At 48.2% G+C, this 21,662-nt stretch overlaps 1 protein-coding gene and 1 pseudogene across 2 annotated transcripts in view; one reads left to right on the top strand and one right to left on the bottom strand.

Moving 5' to 3' along the window:
- The first annotated feature begins 2,943 nt into the window (after window positions 1-2,943).
- The window catches only part of LOC144132304 (Kv channel-interacting protein 4-like), a 281,668-nt gene continuing 262,949 nt past the window's right edge, over window positions 2,944-21,662 (top strand). The window contains exon 1 of one of the 2 annotated variants that reach the window (XR_013314772.1): window positions 2,944-4,400. Coding sequence is in view for 1 of the 2 variants with exons in the window: in XM_077664615.1 (XP_077520741.1) it covers window positions 4,343-4,400 (58 nt within the window). In the remaining variant the exon portion in view is untranslated. The remainder of the gene's footprint in view (window positions 4,401-21,662) is intronic. The other variant, XM_077664615.1, reaches the window with a different exon arrangement.
- LOC144133459 (ATP-dependent RNA helicase me31b-like) lies at window positions 5,282-14,541 on the bottom strand (annotated as a pseudogene).

Genomic DNA, 21,662 nt, shown 5'->3' with positions numbered 1-21,662 from the left:
ACGCTTAGGCACATCGTAACAGGTGTAGAGAGCGGACGCTGCGTTGCTCGAGCTGTCGCTTGAGCTCTTGTCTCCACTGCCGACGAGAAACAGACTGCACCCGTCTGAACTGTCACGGGCCTTTCCTCCTTTGGATGTTCCTCAACGTCGACCATCCTCCACTCGGGATCAGGGTCTTCGACATTTCTTGCACCCGTAATGTTTCCCAAGATGAGATCGTAGATGGGTTGGTCTTCGCATTTTGCCACTACCTGCCCAGTATAATATGGCGTGGACACTAGAATCCTGGTTTCAGGAAGGTACCTTACTGAGCTATATACAAGAGTGACGGCCGACGCTTCTCCTGTAAGATCCTTGTCCTTCACCAGGCTTCTCCGAACCAAAACTGTGTTGGCTCCACTGTCTCTAAGCACCAATATGGGACGGTCCCCTATTTGCCCAATCACCACCGGCATTGCTGCTTTCGCCTTGGGTATTTCACTCACCGCCTCATTTTCCAGCGGCGTTTGCTCTCCTTTCAGCTGTGAACTTCAGGAGGTGTGACAAGTTCTGCCCGAGAGTCGACAACGCATGCCGCTCGGTCCTGCGTTCTGTATCGCCACTCATCCAGAGTATGACCCCTCCTCTTACAATCTTGACACACAACCTGTGTCTTTTGGGCAACGGTATATACTAGTCCGACAGTCAACTGCACGGTGTCTCACCTTGCCACAGAAAAAACACCTTACTGGCGCCTTAGATCTGTCTCTAGGACCTTTTGTGTTTCTTCCCTTGCCTTACTCATATTTCTCAGGCCTTGAGCCTCGAGGAATTGGTCTGCAGTGTCGGCGAACTCTTCCAATGAACACAACTTTCTTTCTTTCAGGAATAGCGCTAGCTTTGAGCTGCAGCACGCTAAAAATTGCTCTGTGACCAGCTCGTCACGCACAACTGCCACCGGATAGGTGGCAACAGCGCTGGAGACACCTCTGGCCGTAACAGGTGGTAGCGTCCTCCGTTGACTACCCGGAACGGGCTCAGGAACGGCAGGAAGTCCACGATGTGAAGCCGTAGAACGCGAGCTCACCGGAGCAGTAGCCGGCGTCGCTCTCTTCCAGGCGAAGCGTCCCTGACCCGCCGGAGCCTCCGCTTCTCGGTTCTTCCCCCCGTGCCTCGCTCTCTCTCGCCATTTTATAGCCTTGGCGTTAGGCCAGGTAAGCCTTATGGTCGTCTTCTCCTTCTTCTATTCTCCACCAATCGCCTCTCTCCACCTTACCGAATGCTTCTCTACCAATCATCTCTCTCCACCTCATTGAATGCTTCTTCATCTTTATTCTTCGATTAATCCACGTCGTCTCCTTCACGCCTCTTTCCCTCGTAATTTTATTTTACTCATTATATGTGACATAACCCTACGTCAACTATGCCAATTGTGCCTCACCGAGTGACAAGAGTGGTGCATCGGCAGCTTAGAAGAGGTCATCCCCCAGCACCCGTGCCAGCGCTACTGTGTTTCGGGACACTCTCTTCGTGAGGAGGCGTCTCCAGATGGTTAGCGCCTCTCTAACGATTAGGTAGACGGTAGGGCGTTACGTGCAACTTTTGCGCGCTCCTGGGCGTTGACGCGCGCTTCGTGGCAACATTTGCGACTGCGATGGCTCAGCGTCACTGTCGTCACTGCATAATGAAAGGAGTGACCCGCTTTTTTTCTTTCTCATATGCGCGCAGACACCTGGTTGGCAAATCGGTTGAAAAAATATTCACCCATGCGTTTGTGGCTTACGCTGGAGTATTTACCACTGGTGCAAGGGCAGTGGAAAATGCAGGCTGAGGCGGCACATATATGGCAAAAGGTGCTTCATGTGCTAATTTTTCAGTAACCACAAATTCGGGTACTACACGCTCAGCTTGGAATCCAGAACCGCAATGAGTGGCCACGCCTAAATATCACTACTTGGCTGACTACCTGGCCACGCCTAGTAATGCGGGGTTTTCGCCGCCAAATTTCTCGACCAGCTTTTCTTCACAGGCAAGAGTATCGGTGCTCGCGCAGTGCTAGATAAAGCGTGCTTTGGGTGAGCAATTCTTTGTGGATTCCAACAGAAGGAAAGCGCAGCAGGAGGCGGCACAGAGTTAGGTTGCAGGATGAGATCGAGAAGTTTGTGGGCTTGAGGAAACCGCAGCTGACACAGGACAGGGTTAATTGGAGTGGTATGGGAGAGGCCTTCGTCCTGCAGCGGACGTAGTCAGGCTCCTGCTGATGCTTACGATTAAAACCTGGCAGCTACGGAGAACACGCTTTTCGCTCGTTCTCAGGAAAGATTCTCGTAGAGGCACATTTAAATCTCGTAGCCGGTGGAACCATGCGCAAAAGATACAACTTCACATGTAATAGAAGGCAGTAGGATTTCAATTACGTAAGGGGTGTAAAAGTGTGATGCTCATATTCAATCAGTCGTTTTTTGCCGTATATTTTTTCCCCACATCCGCGACAAATACCACAAGTCAAGGAAGAACAAACGAAGGAACGAGGGAAGGATCAAAGAAGAGTGCTTGCGTAGAAAGTCGTTTAACCACGCCAGCTAGTCCGACCAGCCGTCGCTGTTTCTTGACGGTCGACCTCCGTATTCTAACAACGCTCTCAACCGAATGATCGCAAGACGCATTTCGTTCAAAAAATGGCGCCATTGTGTCATCCCTACCGCCCGTACCGCAAGAGAGAGTGGTACTGAGGGCAAAGTGGAAGCCCATCACGTGGCCTTCGACGCAACGTGACATCTCCGTGACGTCATTCATCCGCCTGCTCCGCACTTTCTCGATTCGGCTCTCCGGCTTCCCGGGTCCCCTCCGTCATCTTCCGCTTCTCTCTCCGCCTTATTTGTAGCGTCGAGGCAGCTATGGAACGGGCTCTAGGGAGGAGGACAACGAGAGAGAGGAAAAAAAAAAACAGCGGCCACGGAGGGGAAACGGCGCGCGCGAGCGAGCGACCGAGCGAGCTGCTGCCGCGGAGCGCTGGCCAATGGGAAGCCCGTGCTCGGCGTCTTCCCCTCTAAGCCTCGTTCAATCCATCGGTCGGTGGGAGGCGAACCAGAACGGCTCCTAGGAGGCAGCCCGGGCCCGCGGTGACCGGCTGCGACTGATTTCGGAAATCCGTGTCCGGCCACCGCATTCCTCCACTGACGACCTCGCCGATATCGTGGATCGAGGGCTTCGTGGCCCGCTGCCGCGCCACATCCATCGCTGCGCAGGAATTCGGGAACTGGCCAGCAGGTGTGAGCGGCGTGCCGGTGATGCTGCGAGCGCTGCACCGCCTTTCTTCGCCGTAGCAGCAGGTTCGCTCTCATTATCTGAGGAGGAGGGGAGAGTGGTGCTTTTTCTTCTCCCACCTACCCTGCCCTCCGACTCGATCTGAACAAGAGCGAGGGAGGCATCGGACGCAGTGAAGGCTCGGCTGGCTTGCATTTTGCTTTTTGCTCATCTCATGCTTTCGCCGCGCGTGCTGCCTAAAAGGGAGGAAACCGGCGGGAACCAGCTGGGACGAGTTGGAACAGCCCGTGCACTAATCGGCTGAGTTCCTGAGCTCGGTCCCGGAAGAATCTGATTGCTGCCGAGCCTTTGTCGGCGCAGCATATCGCAGCTCGTTATCCATGCTACACTAGTGTGTCGGCCCTTCACATCTACACCCCGTCGGCAAGGATTACGGGGCGTTGTGCAGATATTCAGCTTGCTCCTTGAATCGCTTCTTCACTGGCCTAAGCTGCTGCGTAATCCGCTGCCATATTTTCATCAACATATCAGTGATCCGATCCAGGTGCCTTATCTCTCAGCTTCCGATCACTGCTGACCTCAACAAAACTTGCCATCGTCTGTATCGAGATCAAGCTGAAGTTTTCAAGCGTCAGGTTTAAAGTAAAAGGAGCCAGTAAATTTGCCATCTCCCAGAGCAAATAGCAAGCAAGTTATTTACACGTAACGAAAAGTGTTTCACGAGTAGTTTGCGGGACCACTGGGGCTGTGAACGGGTATACGGCGTTCTTTAGCCTTACTGCTATACCCGCTGAGAAACGTAGCAGGCCCCATCAGAGGCAGCGGTGCTCCTTTCCGTTTATCTGATCCGCAACGGCTGATTTCCAGAGGAGGCGTGGATTCTGCGTCGGCCAGAATGGCTCCCCGATTTCCGGCGAACTCTTCAGACCCAACCGAGTGTTTCTGACACCGTCCCTCCGTGACCATAGTGCGTGCCTCTGAGGCACCCTCGCATATTTCCGCTTCGTGGGACACGTGAGGCCATCGGCTTGCAAGGGCCTTCTCACACTGCCATCTCTTGTTGACGGAGGGGTTCACGCACGTGCAAAGTGCCGACATGATTGGGATGCGGACATTGATCAGCAACCTTGGCATGATGGGCAAAGTCACCAAAGGTGAGCGCCCGTTCTCTAAACCACTCCTCTCAGTTGCATGCACTAATCATGCAGATATAACCCAATAATAGCCGTCACTTGAGGATAGGTATGTGAACAGCTGTGTTTCTTTAACATTAGCGCGTAGAGCGTAGATGAATACCACAGCGTGCGTTCTTACTTCAACAAATGCAACTAAGTTTGCAGTCAGAGAGTTGCCACCGCTATTGTTATAGACTGCGTCCTAGTGCTTCTGTCGCCTCTGAGCAGCCATTCTGTCACAGCTTGCATTCAGTACTGTGCAACCTGCCCTCAGCGCACTGTTGCAAACAGTACCTTGGCAGCAATGAAGTTTTCAAGATTGCTTCCTAAGGGCGACCTAACGCCTTTTCCAGGCATCATTTGTACGCGCCATTTCTCTATATTCGACACTCGTCAGCAGGATTCTGCCGTGAAGCCCTACGTGAGTTACGTGGGGCTTAACGATGGTATTCATGCTTAGAAGTGTCAGTATGCAGCGATGCAAATGCTTAATTTTGCAAATAAATATAGTAAAGTGTGCGCGTTTTCTACTTATGTACGAAAATCCGAGCCCCAACGAAACTTTGTTCTCCGGTCTGTACTTTGTATCTATTGTAATATGTGAACACAAAATGTATATAATTGCTAGAGCACTTCAGAACGTCACAAAGGTTTCCTGTATATCCTGCCCCTCTCTTAATGGCAGAGCACAAGTGGCCCATTGTTCTTTAAATTGAGTATCACACAGTTCCCTTTGCGGACATCACGCGTTCGGCTTCATTTCATAATTTTAATCACTGTGTCTCTTTTCTCGTCGAGAAAGGGCGAATGCAGAAGTAAACATGATATGTACTCATCGAGTGCCACAGGAGAGCTGATGCTCAACTCTGCAGTTCGGAAAAAACGAAACATACCCAAAAATTCTGGACAAAAGCATTTTTGAACGGGAAACAGTTTATGACGCAATTTTTTTATATTTTGTAAGATTTCAGTGTAACAATCAATGTACCCACAGATTTTCCGTGGGAAGGATTGCATTTTTTTTCCTATTAACGCTTCAGCATTAGTCAAAAGGGTTTCCATTTCTTTTCTAAGGTAGTCTCAACTGCTCGGTGCGAGTGATGGAAACACTCTAAAAGAAAGATCTTGTTAAGCATCAGGAGAATGAACCACTACCTTCAATAGTTCCGCAACAATACCTTACAATATTCCAATATTCAAAATTTTTATCCAGTAATGTTGGCCATGAAGAAGCGGCTTTCATTGTTTCCTCTTCGTGGCGCGTTAAGCGTGGTTTTGTTACTATCAAGAAGGCGGTGTTAACCAACGTGCAAAGACAATTTCAAGTACATGTCGGCGTTCGCAGGCTCGCAAGGAAGTAAAAGAGGTATGCCTCAGCATTACTCACTGCCTTTTGGTTTTTATGCGCATTGCATGAATTTTTTGGGGATGCATCTTCATCCTTAGGTGGCGCCCATGGTTTGGGCACGCTGACAAACAAATTACCGCGCCTGTCATTTACAGATTAATTCTGAAAGAGGCCCACTGGCCAAGTGGGCATGGTCAGAGGAAACAAAGGTCACGGGCATGATCTCGACCACAGCGGCTGCATTTCAGTGGAGACGAAGTCGTGTGCTCACATTTCGGTGTGCGAAAGGACGACACGCGGTGGAAGTCAGTCCGGAACCTCGCACAAAGGGTTGCCTCAAGGGAGGCTGGCCTCGAATTAAGCCCAAACGGTTCCTTTGGGACGAAACAGTTGAGCACTCAGTCTTAATCAGTTCTGGGAAAAGGAGGCGTGGATAATTTCGAATTTTCATTTAATCTGGCTTCGCCTGAATTCTTGCATCATTTAAGTACGTCCGTACACATTCGCTTTGATTCACTTCAAAAAGCACCTGATGTCACCAAGCTTTGGGCCGAACATATATTTATCAAGTGAAGGCCGCATATCGTAGAGTATTCTTATTTCATGCAATTGAACATCATCTATTTTCGCAAGTGTCTACCTTCGCGTGGTTATGATTGCGTTACCGTCGAAGAAAAAAAAAACTCGTTTTTCTAATATCCTCTGAACTCCGTTGTCTCTGCACATCGCATAGCAGAAAATTCGCTCCAGAGGCTTCAACTTCTGAAAAAATAGGCGACGCGAGAGCGGTGAGGTCGAGAAGCTGGGATGCAATAAAGTTGCTGGATTCTAATGGAACGGCCACCCTCTTCACGTGTATATTTCGTATATTAGTCACACTTCAGACAGTATGCAATGAGTGGTAGGATAACAAGCGCCAACAAAACAAAGTGACAGTTTTTCGTCGTGACATTCATGCACAGACTTACATTTAAAAGACCGGGAACAGACGCACATATTGTTACGTGGCAGCAAGCCGAAGCACTAGACGTGATGTGGTAGCACGAGTAGCCGTGCTCCGTTATGTTCTTGGCCAGGAGCTCCACCCGCTAGGTGGAGTTGCAGAAGGTGATCGACTAGTTGATTGCAGCTTAGAGAACAGCGCTTTTAGGCAGTGGACCTACTGCATTTCCTGGACAAATGCTTAGTACTGCGTCACACCCTCCAAGATCAGCTCATCCATGAGATTAATCGCATAGGGATTGTGCAAATGCTTTTCAATGAACTGCTCCACCATGAGTGATAATGTGGTGCAGTAGAGCAGGAGTGCAGCGCTGCGATGGCGTACAGGCAGAGTATCCGCCTCGCGTGCAGGAGGACCGGGGCACGAATCCTGGAGCCGCGCAATTCTTCACGGGTTTCAAAAAAAAAAAAATCCGCGTGTCGATGGAATTGCATAACCAGGCCTGGAGAGCGGCCTGATCTCGGTGACCAGAACCAACAACGCACTCTCTCACCAGAGCAGGATTTGGCCACCCTGGTGTAGTACTTGGCCACAACCTTCTATGCTCAAACCAATTAACCCTCGGCCCTCAGTCCCCAACGGCTGCGGAGCAACTGACCACAGCGGCGGTCAGACCTGTGACGCAGCGGAGGGTGCTAAGAATCTCTGCCTCCGGACAGGCCACCATCGGAATTTGGACCTGGCGACGTTTAACGCTAGAACCTTATCGAGTGAAGCTAGCCTAGCGGTGCTGTTCGAGGAACTAGCGGGAATTAAATGGGATGTGATAGGGATTAACGAAGTTAGGAGGACAGGTGAGGCGTATACAGTACTAAAGGACGGACATATACTGTGCTATCGCGGATTAGAGGATAGACGAGAATTAGGTGTGGGATTCCTCATTAATAAGGATATAGCTGGTAACGTAGAGGAGCTCTATAGTATTAACGAGAGGGTAGCAGCTATAGTAATTAGGCTGAATAGGAGGTACAAGCTGAAAGTGGTGCAGGCCTACGCGCCCATATCGAGCCATGATGACCAGACCGTTGAAAGATTCTATGTGGACGTAGAATCGGCAATAAACAAAGTAAAATCACAGTACACTGTACTGATGGGCTAATTCAATGCGAAGGTGGGCAAGAAGCAGGCTGACGACCACGCGGTAGGTGACTATGGGATAGGGTCTTGAAATAGCAGGGGAGAGTTATTAGTCGAATTCGCGGATAGAAATAATTTATGGATCACGAATACCTTCTTCCACAAACGAGAAAACAGGAAGTGGACATAGAAGAGCCCCAATGGTGAAACTAAAAATGAGATCGACTTCATACTATGCGCTAAACCTGGCATCATTCAGGATGTGGCCGTCCTCAGAAAGGCGCGTTCTAGCGACCACAGAATGGTAAGGTCTCGAATTAGCTTACACTTGCAGAAGGAACGGAAGAAGCTAGTGAAGAGGAAGACCATTAACGAGTTAGCCGTGAGAGGGAAAGCACAGGAGCTTAGGATATCGCTGCAAAACAGATATTCGGCTTTAACTGAAGAAGACGATCTTGATGTTCATACAATGCACGATAATCTGACATCAATAATTACGGAATGCGCAGTAGAAATAGGCGGTAGGACAGTTCGACAGGATACCGGAAAGCTATCTCAGGTGACGAAAGATCTGATTAAGAAGCGCCAAAGCATGAGGGCGTCTAACCCTACCGACAGAATAGAACTAACAGAGCTATCAAAGTTAATAAATAAGCGCAAGGTAGCGGACATAAAGAAGTTTAATATGAAGAGAATTGAGCATGCTCTAAAGAACGGAGGTAGCCTAAAAGCATTGAAGAGGAAACTAGGCATAGGTAAAAACCAGATGTATGCATTAAGAGACAAGCAGGGCAATGTCACCGTAGCTGAAGAGGTCTACACAGACCTGTACAGTAGTCAATGTAATCAGAGCGTTAATGAGAAAGACAGCAGTGCACAGCAATGCGTCATCCCGCCAGTAACCGAAGATTAAGTAAAGAAAGCCTTAGAGGCAATGAAAAAGGCAAAAGCAGCTGGGGAGGATCAGGCAACAGCAGATCTGTTGAAGGATGGAGGGGACATCGTGCTAGAAAAACTAGCCACCCTGTATGCGCAATGCCTTATGACCTCGACTGTACCAGTAGCTTTGAAGAATGCAAACATTATCTTAATTCATAAGGAGGAAGACGCCAAGGACTTGAAAAATTGCATGCCGATCAGCTTACTATTCGTTGTCTACAAAGTATTTACTAAGGTAATCGCTAATAGAGTCTGAGCAACGTTAGACTTTAATCAACTAAATGATCAGGCAGGCTTTCGCAAAGGATATTCCACAATAGATCATATTCACACTCAATCAGCTGATAGAAAAATGCGCAGAATATTACCAACACCTATATATAGCTTTCATTGATTACAAGAAAGCATTCGACTCAGTGGAAACCTCAGCAGTCATACAGGCATTGCGTAATCAGGGGGTGGAAGAGCCTTATGTCAAAATACTGGAAGATCTATATAGCAACTGCACGGCTACTATAGTCCTCCATAGAGTCAGCAATAAAATTCCAATAAGGAAAGGCTTAAGGCAAGGAGACACGATCTCCCCAATGCTGTTCACCGCATGATTACAGGAGGCATTCCCAGGCCTGAATTGGGAACAGTTGGGAATAAGAATAAATGGAGAATACCTAAATAATCTGCGATTCGCTGATGACATTGCCTTGCTGAGTCACTCAGGAGGTGAACAGCAAATCATGATCAATGAGTTAGACAGGCAGAGCAGAACGACGGGTCTAAGAATTAACATGCAGAAAACCAAGGCAAAGTTCAACAGCCTAGCAAGGGAACAATAACAAGTTCACAATTGGCAGCGAGAGCCCAGAAGTTGTGACAGAATACGTCTACTTAGGGCAGGTAGTGACAGCTGATCCGGATCATGAGAGGGAGATAACTAGAAGGATAAGAATGGGGTGGAGCGCATATGGCAAGTTATCGCAGATCATGAGTGGCAGTTTACCAATTTCCCTCAAGAGAAAAGTGTACAACAACTTTATCTTACCGGTACTCACCTACGGGGCAGAAACATGGAGGCTAACGAAAAGAGTTCAGCTTAAGTTAAGGACTACGCAGCGAGCCATGGAAAGAAAAATTATAGGTGTAACGTTAAGAGACCGGAAGCGGGCAGAGTGGGTGAGGGAACAAACGCGGGTTAGTGACATCCTAGTGGAAATCAAAAGACAGAAATGCCCTTTGGCAGGGCATGTAAGGCGAAGGCAAGATAACCGCTGGTCCTTAAGGGCAACGGAGTGGATTCCAAGAGAAAGTAAGCGTAGCAGGGGGCGGCAGAAGGTTAGGTGGGCGGATGAGATTAAGAACTTTGCAGGCAAAGGGTGGATGCAGCTGGCAAAGGACAGGGTTTATTGGGGAGACATGGGAGAGGCCTTTGCCCTGCAGTGGGTGTACTAAGGCTGATGATGATGATGAGCAGGATGTGCCGGTCCTGAGGCAGGAAGCTGATCACCTTGTCCAGCAGGCCCTTGAAGTCTTAAGAGAGCAGCCTGTCCGCTTCGCCTAACACGAGCACTTTGTACCTGTCCATCTGTGCTACTCTTTCCTCCATGAGATCCAAATTTCGACCAGGTGTGGCGATGATCACGTGTACATTCTCGTGGATGCGATTGAACTCATTCTTGAGGTTCGTGCCGCCCCTGGTGACCATGACGCGGGCCTTGAGGTGCTTCGTCAGCTCGATGCTCACCTGACTCCTCTGGAGACTATGGCCATGGCTGGGATGTGGTCCTTGGTGACATCTATGCTGGGGATGATGTAGGCACCCGTCTTTCCCGTGCCATTCTTGGCCCTGGCCAGGATGTCACGGCCCAGCATTGTGATCGGGATACTGGCCTCCTGAATAGGTGACGGCTTTGCCCAGCCTTTCTCAAAGGTGCCCATCAGTAGCTCCCGCTTGAGGCAGAAGTCCTCAAGTTCGTTGCCATTGGTGTCCGTTACCTCACAAGTTTTTTGTTGTTAAATAACGAGGAGGTATAACTAGCCTTGCCTTCCAGTCACCTACGTCAGCATCCTTAATGATGTTGGTGTCGTTGGCAGGCTTCTCGGGGGAATGGCTCCCAGAATTTTCTGCTACTGTGGTCGTAGTTGACTGCTTCAGTGCTCTGCGACTACTGTAAAAGGCCGGTGTTAAAGCGCATGAGCCACAGACTCAGACAGGCAGCTTTGTCCGTTCTTCCAGCAAGCGGACTTCGCGGTGCACAACGATTTATTCATGGTACACACATTCACCGCGATACACATGAGCTAATACACATCACCTCTTAACAATATGACCTACTTTTGCAGTACTTTTCGCTTCTTGTATCTGAACTGACGTGCACTTATTACAAGACAGGCAAAAAGTTTGGCTTTTTTTTTTCACTTGCAGAACTTAGTGGCGGCAGGTCCAATTAAGGGAGTGGGACTAACGGCGACAATGGAGGAGGATTTGGCCAAGTGGCTGACAGAAAACAATAAGAGCAGGAGCCTTTTCCGGTTCCTGCATGAAAACAGCTTACAATATTTCCTTTAATTAATATGCAGCGAACCCAAGTTATGCCTTAATAGCATGTGAGCGAGGTTAAAAAAAGGAGTAAACGCAATTTTTCATGGAATGGTTGCAACCGCTTTCGTATGTTTATGAATCTGCGCTTGAATCTTTGGAACAAGCTTCTTAATAATTTCTTGCGCATTTAACCTCGTTCGGCTCCACGAAGTGCTGCCATCCTCATAATAAAAAAATGTTTCCCAAGTATATTCACTACCCTCTTCGTTTAATGTTGTTGAATGCCGCTGGTGGGTTGAATGGGAGCTTTCAAACAATTAAATATTTAACATTAGCAGCCGCCTGACCCAGGGAGAAAGGTCTCCCTATGTTATAAATTTTCCGCCTTCTTGGCAGCCTTTACTGTTCAGCAGTAGCTTCTGCAGGCATACTGTTCTTTTGCCGGTTGAGAACAAAATTTTTTACAGAAAAGGTTGAACGTCATCACGTGAGAAGATCAGCAAAACAAATAAATTAAAATGCTTAACCTTTTTCTATGCAGCTGTGACGTCATAGCAGCAACAACACCTACACGAACAACTACACCGGCGTAACCTAAGGGCTTGGTCAAGTCTTCGGACCACTGGGTCTGTTTTTCAGCCGCACAGTGGAGCCGTCACGGCATCTTCGAATACCAAAACATCTTGAAAGGCTAGCAAAAGGGCTCTTCTCTCCTTCCAAAAAGCTAAACCTTGACAGGTGTCTTGCATGCTCCGCGCATCATCATCATCATCAGCCTGACTACGTCCACTGCAGGACAAAGGCCTCTCCCGTACATTTCAAATTAAACTTGTCCTGTGTTAACTGCGGCCGCCGTACCCCCGCAAGCTTGTTTATCTCAGTCGTCTAATTTTCTTTCGCCCTCTCCCGCGCTTGCCGTCTCCTGGAATCCACTCCTATACACTTAAGGACCAGCGGTTCTTTTGCCTCCGCATTACATGCCCTGCCCAAGCCCATTTCGTCCTCTTGATTTCGACTAGGATGTCACCAACTCGCGTTTATTCTCTGATCCACTCTGTCCCCTTCCAGTCACTTAATATTGAACCTATCATTTTTCTTTCCATGGCTCACTGCGTTGCCCTCAATTTAAGCTGAAGCCTTTTCGTTAGCATGTACGGTACAGCCGCATAGGTGAATAGCGGTGATATATATATATATATATATATATATATATATATACGTAGGTTGCGTTGGCTCCGCAGAATAAATATTTAAGAGAAGTGGGCACTTTGCAGTGTCTTTGTAGAAGTGCCCACTTCTCTTAAATATATATATATATATATATATATATATATATATGAAGGAAGCCAACAGTCACCGAAACCAAGGTGCATTAGGGAATGTTTTCTTTTTTTTCTTTAATTTAATGTGCGGATTAGTTTGAGAAAAATACTTCATTTAAGCTTTGATTTAACGAAAACAACTTATAAAGCAGCAGAAAAAACAACCATGCCGCCAGTGGGCATGGTTGCTGGGCCGGTCTGCTGCTTTATAAGTAGTTTTCTTTAAATCAAAGCTTAAATGAAGTATTTTTCTCCCACTAATCCGCACAATCAATTAAAGAAAAAAAGAAAACATTCCCCAATGCACCTTGGTTTCGGTGACTGTTGGCTTCCTTCATGTATTTGGCAACAAGCCCCTCATTTCCCTTAACTTGTCTGCTATATATATATATATATATATATATATATATATATATATATATATATATATATATATATATATATATATATATATATATATATATATATATATATATATATATATATATATATATATATATATATATATATATATATATATATATATATACGGTTTTCTCTCGAGGGATATAGGTAATGGTAACTTGCTGTTCATGATCTGAGAGAACCGGCCAAATGCGCACCACCACATTTCAATAAGTACGGCGTCAACGTGGTATTTTCAGCGCCGCGAAAACTAGCCGGAATGTGCTCACGTATTGGGAGAAAGGAAATGCAAGAGTGCGCCATCAGACACCGAACGCCACTTGTTGGCTGCAAGAAAGGAGTGGTGTACGAGTTCCCGCTTACATGCGGTAAGGTGTACGTTGGACAGACCGGCCGGTGTCTTAATGAGCGCCTGCTTGAACACAAGAATTCTTTGAATAAGAAAGGAGCCCATCTTCCAGACCACTGCCAAGCATGCTCGAAAGAGAAACGTATAGTCTGCAAGCCCCGACTGCCTGAATGCAAAGTGCTACTGAAAAGCCGTGATAAGACCGAACGTGAGCTCGTGGAAGCCTTTTATATCAAAAAACGAGGGGACAATTGCATCAGTGATACCTCGGTTATTATCCGGCACAGTGAAATGATGTTCCTTGAGGCATATCTGTGAAAGGTAGATGTTTATCAAATTGAGATTAAGAGCATGGATAAGGTCAGAGGCTATATATACGCTCTTCCCTGAATAAACCCTGTTGAAAGTGTAGCGCTCGCCCTGTTCCCTTCCTTGTCCGTGTTGCCAGTTTGCGCTCTTATGTGTTTCACGAAAACGCTATGATTCTAGCAGTAGTGCAAGAATGTGTGATGCACATATCTAGTTACTGGAAGCCGAAGTTATAACGTCGAAACTTGTTATACGTGATTCCCTTTACCCCGAAAAGCACTAGCATGTCATTTTGTTATTCAAAATTAACGCCAGTAAAAAGGAACAAAACATTGCAAATGATTCTTCTGTAGTTTCGCATAGAGTTTTTTAGTTAAACAAAGTGTGGCTTATTTGCACTAACACGTTTGCCTTTGTTTAACTCAGTTTATCTCTTTTTTGATTTTGATAAGCTTGTAAATTCCAGTCTAACGCGAATGTTCTTGCAGTCGTTCCTCGGCTTTCCGCTGGCGGTAAGCCGCTTGAGCGGATCGTTGCGATTCGAGTCCCCGTTCCCTCTGTTCAGCTGCCTCTGAAGCCGCTTGGACACACGCCACAAGGCTGCAGACGCCCCGGGGACTTCATCGTTAGCTTATTCTTTCTCGCTCTTATTCGTGTGTCTTCCGTTTCCGCATCCGGTTCAGCAAGGTTTTTCTGTCGTCGCCGCCGCTGTGCTTCTTCCTGTTGCCGCCTCGCTAGACACGCTATTCAGCTCGCCGTGCTCGTCGTTAGACGGCTTTAGGTACTGCCCCAGAAAGCTTGAACGCGGCATAACTCACGGCTCTGGAAGCATTGCGAAGCCTTAGACCCAGAGTTAGTGGAGATACTTTCCCAAAGCAGGCGTCAGTCACAATTATTGTTCCCAAATGCACGCGATATTCTATAGGCAAAAACAACCATTGCTCACGACGCCGCGTGATACATTTGCTATTAGCGTAGCAGTTTTATTTTCATCGGTATAGCATTTGCTTCAGCAGTTTTAAGTTAAGTGAGCAAAGTGTTCAACTCAAATCAATTCATTTTATTTGCCATCGTGGTACAAGTGACGGCGTGGGCCCGGAGAGAGCTGCAGTTTGACAGCGTGACAAGGTAACAGACCGCAGTTTCGAAGCAACACAGTATGTTTCCATCTGCACAAAAAAGGGGAAAACGCACCACATATTCGCCTCAAAACAAGTAAGAACAGAGAAGAAAGCTCTTCTTGGTCCATAGCAATCAGTCCACATATATGAGCGTCGGGAAAACAGGAGGGAAGGAACTTACAATCTTAGCGAGTAAAACAATAAAAAAATGAAGCAAGAAAGCAGTGAAATAAGTCAGAGACAAGGTATTTAGATTGAATGCAAATGATACTGGAACACACTATGTCGTGTGATATTTTAAAGAACAGCGTTTTTTTGCTTGAGATTTTTAAGCGTTCGGGGAAGCTCATGTTCTGAATTTTAATGACGATACGGTGGCCTGTAAGTTTTCACGCCCGAGCGCTGCGAAAGCGCAATAACGATCGGTAAACTTCAGAAGAGCAAGGTTCCGGGCTAGTTGGTAATGCATTTTAGGGGAGAAACAGCGCAATGAAACACGGACACACGAAGAACGGACACACACGAGCGCTGACTCACAACTCTGGCGTGAGTCAGCGCTCGTGTGTGTCCGTTCTTCGTGTGTCCGTGTTTCATTGCGCTGTTTCTCCCCTAAGATCGGTAAACCCCGATCAAGATCTGGCGATGTTGATGGGTTTGCGCAAAGTGAAAGAAATCAAAACATCATCATCATCATCATCATAATCATCATCATTATTATTATTATCATCATCAGCCCGAATACACCCACTGCAGGGCAAAGGCATCTCCCATGTCTCTCCAGTTAACTCCGTCTTTTGCTAGCTGCGCCCAGCTATGCCTCCAAACCTTTTAATCTCATCCGCCCACCTAACCTTAATTCTGCCGCCTCCTGCTACGTTTGCCTTCCCTTGGAATCCACTCCGTTACCCTTAGACACCAGCGGTTATCTTGCCTTTGCATCATATGCCCTGCCGAAGCCCATTTGGCCCTCTTGATTTCGACTAGGATATCATTAACCCGCGATTGTTCCCTCTCCCGCTCTGCCCACTTCCGGTCTCTTAACGTTACACCTATCATTTTTCTTTCCATGGATCGCTGCGTTGTCGTTAACTTGAGCTGAACCCTTTTCGTTAGCCTCCACGTTTCTGCTCCGTAGGTGAGTACCGGTACGATGCAGCTGTTGTACACTTTTCTCTTGAAGGATATTGATAAACTGCTATTCATGATCTGAGAGAACCTGGCATAAGCGCTCCACCCCCTTCTTAACCTTCTAGTTATTTCCCTCTCATGATCCGGATAAGCTGTCACTGCCTCCCCTAAGTAGACGTATTCCTTTACCACTTCCAGCACCTCGCTATCAATTGCGAACTGTTCCTTCGCTGGGCAGTTGAGCATTACTGTGGTTTTCTGCATGTTAATTTTTAGGCCCACCGTTTTTCTCTGCCTGTATAACTCATATATCATGCTTTGCAGTTCTCCTCCTGAGTGACTCAGCAAGACAATATCATCAGATAATCGCAGGTTATTTCGGTATTCTTCATTAACTCTTATCCTCAACTGTTCCCAGTTCAGGCCTCGGAATACCTCGTGTAAACAGGCGGTGAATAGCATTGGCGAGATCGCGTCTCCTTGCCTAACGCCCTTCGTATTGGAATTTTATTGCTAACTTTATGGAAGACTATGGTAGCTGTGGAGCTGCAACATACCAGGTGTTTCTGGGAAGGTGATCTCTCGTGTTTAAAAATAGGGTTCTTGAGGTAAACCAAAGCTTTTTCCGGCATAGTAATGCCAGCGTTGGCGGACGTCAAAAAACAGGAGAATCATCTTAAATAGAACTAGCTAAGTGATTATATAAGTTCGAATACTTAACTTTTTAACTATTGCCAATAGGCACCTGATTGCAATTTGAGATTTGTAGCCGGCCGGTAATAATAGCCATATCAGTTTTTAGATCTTGGAAAACGCCATTACTCTTGCCGCTGTGTCACGGCAAAATTTGGCTACATCGCGCTGAAATACAGGCACTTTCGAAAAGTATGCAAGCAAGCCAACTCCTGCAGTATTCGTACCTAGTAGAAATAGCCAAATTTTGTCGTGCTACAGCGGCGAGAGTAATGGCGTTTTCGAAATTCTAAAAACTAATATGGCTATTATTAACAGCCGGCTACAAATCTCTTAGTTGCAATCAGGTGCCTGATTGCTATTACATGAATCGCATTCCAGTATGGACCTTTGTCCTCAGGGTGGTGTGCACGGTGATGGTGGATATAATGCACTATTTCGCAGTTAGTACGAAATATATAAGGCAGCTAGTCAGTTGGGGAAATTTAATTGTTTCTATTACTCTGGGAAATGTGTGTCGCCATCGACAAAGTGCGACTTTCTACGCTGTAGAAAGCTGCCCGCAAAAAAAGGAATGTTTCTCATCTTCAGGACTATTGCTGACGTCCAAAAAAGAGTAGCTTGGAAAAATATCACGAATAGCACTTCCAATCTTTTCTTATTCTTCACAAGCACTCCCGCCCCCTCCCCCGATTCGTTTCCATCGCTTGGATCTATTCAATATACTGCATTAATCGCACTATATTGTATGGCAAGTTCATTGTGCGAAGATCACCCCTCTGGTAGGTAATCTTGTCGCGTGCAGTACTTGACAAGTTGGAAGAAATCCTGTTCGTAGAATGATTGCAGTAAGTCTCACACATTTTACCGAGACGGTGCATATCAAGAAGTGCCTTTTTGTGCCTTTTCATGCTATAATTTGTCGTTTCTGAAGACCTTCACCATGGCAAAAAATATCAAAAATTTTGTTCTTCAATCGTCCTCCGCTTACAGATTAAGGCTTGAGATCCGCAAACACATCTGAGTTTGTTAAAAACAGGCAGAAACCTCACAGAATCACGCAGAGACGGTGGTGCCATTGCTGCTGTCTCAGGACATTTTGTAGTACTCCAATCGATCTTGTACTCCACTGAAAACTCGGTCGCTTAAGTCATCAACCATTGGACGTCGTAAGGATTGCGAAGAAATAGTTCCGGCACGATGAGATAACTCATCCGACAAACCTTAGAGAGCACTTTGATTTACCCTCGACGATCATTTCTGATGCTTTTAGTCTGTTGAATTATCTTAATCTAAGCTGGGGCTTAAGCCACGCGACAGAATTTTTTCCGGAGTATGAAGGTGGACAGAGATAGGCCGAGGGTGGCGAGGATAGTGGGCTGGAGGTTGGTACTTTTGCAGGGCGGCTAGCTTTCCCATCCTTTCTTGGAATTTGATTTCTCCGCGCTTTTTCATTCTGCTGCTGCGTGGGCGTCTAGTTCGAGAAGGCCTTGTGGAGGGAAGATTAGGGTTGTTGGGCGATGGATGTCGCTTCTTGAGGCCGTCACTGGGAGGGGGAAGTAGATCGAGGGGGCCGGTGAGTAGCTGCTCAGACCCCTAGATAGTGGGCTGCCGTGGCTGGTGGGTGGTGTTTCTGGAGGGTGGAGGTGGAGGAAAGCTCCTTGCTCGTGCTGGAGGGTTCGCTTCGATAGACGTCAGATATCCGGGGGGGGGGTGCGGGGGGGTAGGAGTACACTAGCACTGCGTTTGCATAAAACGGCGTGCATCGAGAATAAGACAGGGGGCGGGGGTAGTTATAACGTGAATAGAAGGCTGGACAAGATTTTCGTTCTGCATGCCGGGGGTGGTGATATGCTTGGGTATCGGGACCGAGGTCTTCACCGCATGACGATGAACTCTGCAGACGACGGAGGGAAGCCTTCAGGAGGGTTGGAAAACTTGAAGGTTTATTTACATATTTACAAGAGAAGTAGGGAGACCAAAAGTCAGAGATGAAGTGCTACATATTTGCAACAGAAGCAGGGAGACCCAAAAGTCAGAGATGGAGTCTCCTGAAACCAGCCAAATCGCGGCTTAAATACAGTGGATATTCCCTAGACACCTAGCTAGGGAAACCGGTGGCTGATCAAGCGTCCAATCGGAAGACACACTCTTCATAGTCTCTTCCCTAACCCCGTGACCGCTCCGTCCCCACAAACACGTGCACAGGCGATGAGGAATCCTGGCGCCTTGAGTTCCTGGAATCCTGTTTCCGACCGGTTGAGCAGGTTCGCAAGGTCGTAGGCTTAGCAGGCGGTGACCCCCTCTGTGGGAAAGAAACGTCCTGGAATGTGTTTCCCGACGGGTTGATCATGTGCACAAGGTCGCTGGCTTAGCAGGTGGTGACGCTCTCCGTGTAAAGATGCGTCCTGACGCCCCCCCCCCCCCCCGGGCATTCCAGAGGGTATGATGAATCAGCCGTGTCCACCCCCGCTTTGTCTGGCCGCACGTGCAAGCGAGCGAGGCGGGTTCGGCGCCTTTGTTCGCGTCTTTCTGCCGGTCCACGTGAGGGCCCAGTTCGGGAACAATGCCGCATTCCATACTCCGGACGAAGGGATGAGAGGCCTTTCGTCACAGCTCACCGTCGCCAGGAGCCGTTCCTAATGCTCTTCTCAGGACGACAGCACCTTTGGGTCAAGCATAGTTTGATGGCGCCTGCCGGGCTCGTCTGTTCCCGCTGTCGGGGCCTCCGATCATAACAATCCGTCCGCCGCCAAGAAGATGCCACGAAGTGTTTGCAGCTGGTCGGTGCACCACGAATGGGCGTCAGAGTCCCAGTCGGCCTCGTAGTAGTCAGTCCACTTGACCTGCACAGCTGGCAAGGGTCCTTAACGGAGCATTAGCGATCCGATCTGAGCTCAGCCCCTACATCCGGCTGGGCAGCACGCGGCCAGCCTCAGAACATTGCCAGGTCTTTAATACAGAGCAATATGGCTGCAAATTTTGGACGACTTAACCCTCGCCAACAGCTCCCGCCCGGAAGTCTGCTGAACCAAAACTAGTTCCTCTTCGTTTTTCCTTTTTTCGCAAAAGACATGCGTCTTGTATTTGGTAAGAAACTTTTTGTTCAGCAATGAGGTAGGTACGGAGAAGCAAGAGAAAACAAAAAACAAAAACCAAAATGATAGACGGTAGCCTTTCTCGAGCATTAGGGCATTTTACGCCAGATTATGCAGGAAAGCTACGACGGAGACAGTCGGCATTCCCGTTTTCCCGCCCCTTTGCGGTAGCGGTAGCCCGACTGAGTCACTGGTAGAGGATCGACTACGTGCCCCACCAAACGACGGAAGGGTTCGCTAATCACGGGCATTAGCTTCATCGGAGCCTTCCTTAAACCCCCTGGCTTTCCGACACGCTGACAGGTGTCGCAGGACTTTACAAACTTCTTGACATCCCTGACGCAGCCAGGCCAATAAAACTCCTGTAGAAGCCTAGCTTTAGTTTTCTTCACTCCAAGGTGGCAAGACCAACCCCCACCGTGGCACAATTTAAGGATGCCTGCGCGGTATTTCTGCGGCACCACGAGCTGATCGAACTGGACCCCCTTTGAGTCCTTGTACTCGGCGTCGCATCTGTTCCTGCCGCGAGCCTCTCCGCTCGTCTCAGAAGCATCGCCTCCTGGGTTTGCCCCTGCCCGACCCGTCGTGGGAGAGCCTTCGTTCTTCCTACGATTTACTTCAGCTGCAATCTCGCTAGTCTTCGCACGAGTAAGCGCCTGGATGGTTCGATCGCCGAAACTACGACCCTCTTCCTGGAGCATCTGCTCCGACCGATTTGAAAAGAGGTACGGAAATTTTCCCGGCAGATTTCGTGATACCGCTGCCTCCGTTTCCAGAACGCCAAACGGGCTCTCTATTCTAACTCGTGCGATCGGCAAGCATGCGCTATTCTCTTCGGCCACCTGCCTAATCCCTGCACATTCCCCAGTAAAATCAGCTGCGTTCACGTACGTGGGGTGGATTAGGTCCATGGTGGCCGCGGAGTCCCTCAGAACCCGGCACGGTTTTCCATCAACCTGCATGTCTTTCAGGTATGGCTCTAGCAGGCGCATGTTCTCATCGCCCGCCTCCACCAAGGAGAGAACGATTTCCTGCTTCCTGCAAGCGTGGGCGAAGTGACCGGGCTCGTGACCACGGAAACACACTGGTTTCTTTCTGGCTTCAAAAGCCTTATCCCTCTCTTTTTCGGTTGCCCCCTTTGTGGGGTTGCTTGATTCTGCTTTGTGGCTTACGGGGGCACGCGCACCCTCTGCTACGCGCTTGGCATGATGATGATGATGATGAAATAACTTTATTTGCACCCGTCAAGGAATCAGAGGGCGAAAAAGACGAGTCTTGACCGCCGTCATCTTCCTCCCCTTTCAGCAGGCTGGGATCCCTTGGGATTCAGCGGTGTCCAGGGCCAGACGGATGACTTCTTTTTGTTCTTCTTCTTTCTGGCTGGCCATTAAAGCCTCCCAGGACTCTGTATTCCTGTCTGGTTCGTTGTGGCTAGGGCATGTCCACACCATGTGGATCATGTCTGCTATTTCATTACACTGTTTACACCTGGGGTCTTGGATCGCCGGATGCCATCTGCTTAGTGCGAGTGGGTTCGGAAAAACTCCCGCCTGTAACTTTCTCCATATGACCTCTTCCTTTTTGCTGAGGCCCTTGCATGCTCCAGGTAATGTCTGTCTTCCTAATCTGTAATGGTTAAGAATATCTTGGTACGTGTTCAGCTCCTCGCTCGTCTGAAGGGACTCTCTACTCGACGAGACCGCACTGGGGTCCCGGTGTGTGAGTCCTCGGGCCAATGCGTGCGCTGTCTCGTTTCCCCGGAGGCCCTCGTGGGCCGGAGTCCAAACAAGGTTAATTAGTTCTGCCGGTGTCGGGCCGGCTGTGAGAATTTTGACTGCTTCGACAGATACCCTGCCTGCGTTGTAGTTGCGGATAGCCGATTTGGAATCTGTTATAATCACCCTAACATTCCG

This window comes from Amblyomma americanum, chromosome 5 (genome assembly GCF_052857255.1).
Source record: "Amblyomma americanum isolate KBUSLIRL-KWMA chromosome 5, ASM5285725v1, whole genome shotgun sequence".
Lineage (NCBI taxonomy): Eukaryota > Metazoa > Arthropoda > Arachnida > Ixodida > Ixodidae > Amblyomma > Amblyomma americanum.
Note: the sequence above shows the minus strand (reverse complement) of the source record. Positions and strands in the feature narration are given on the sequence as shown.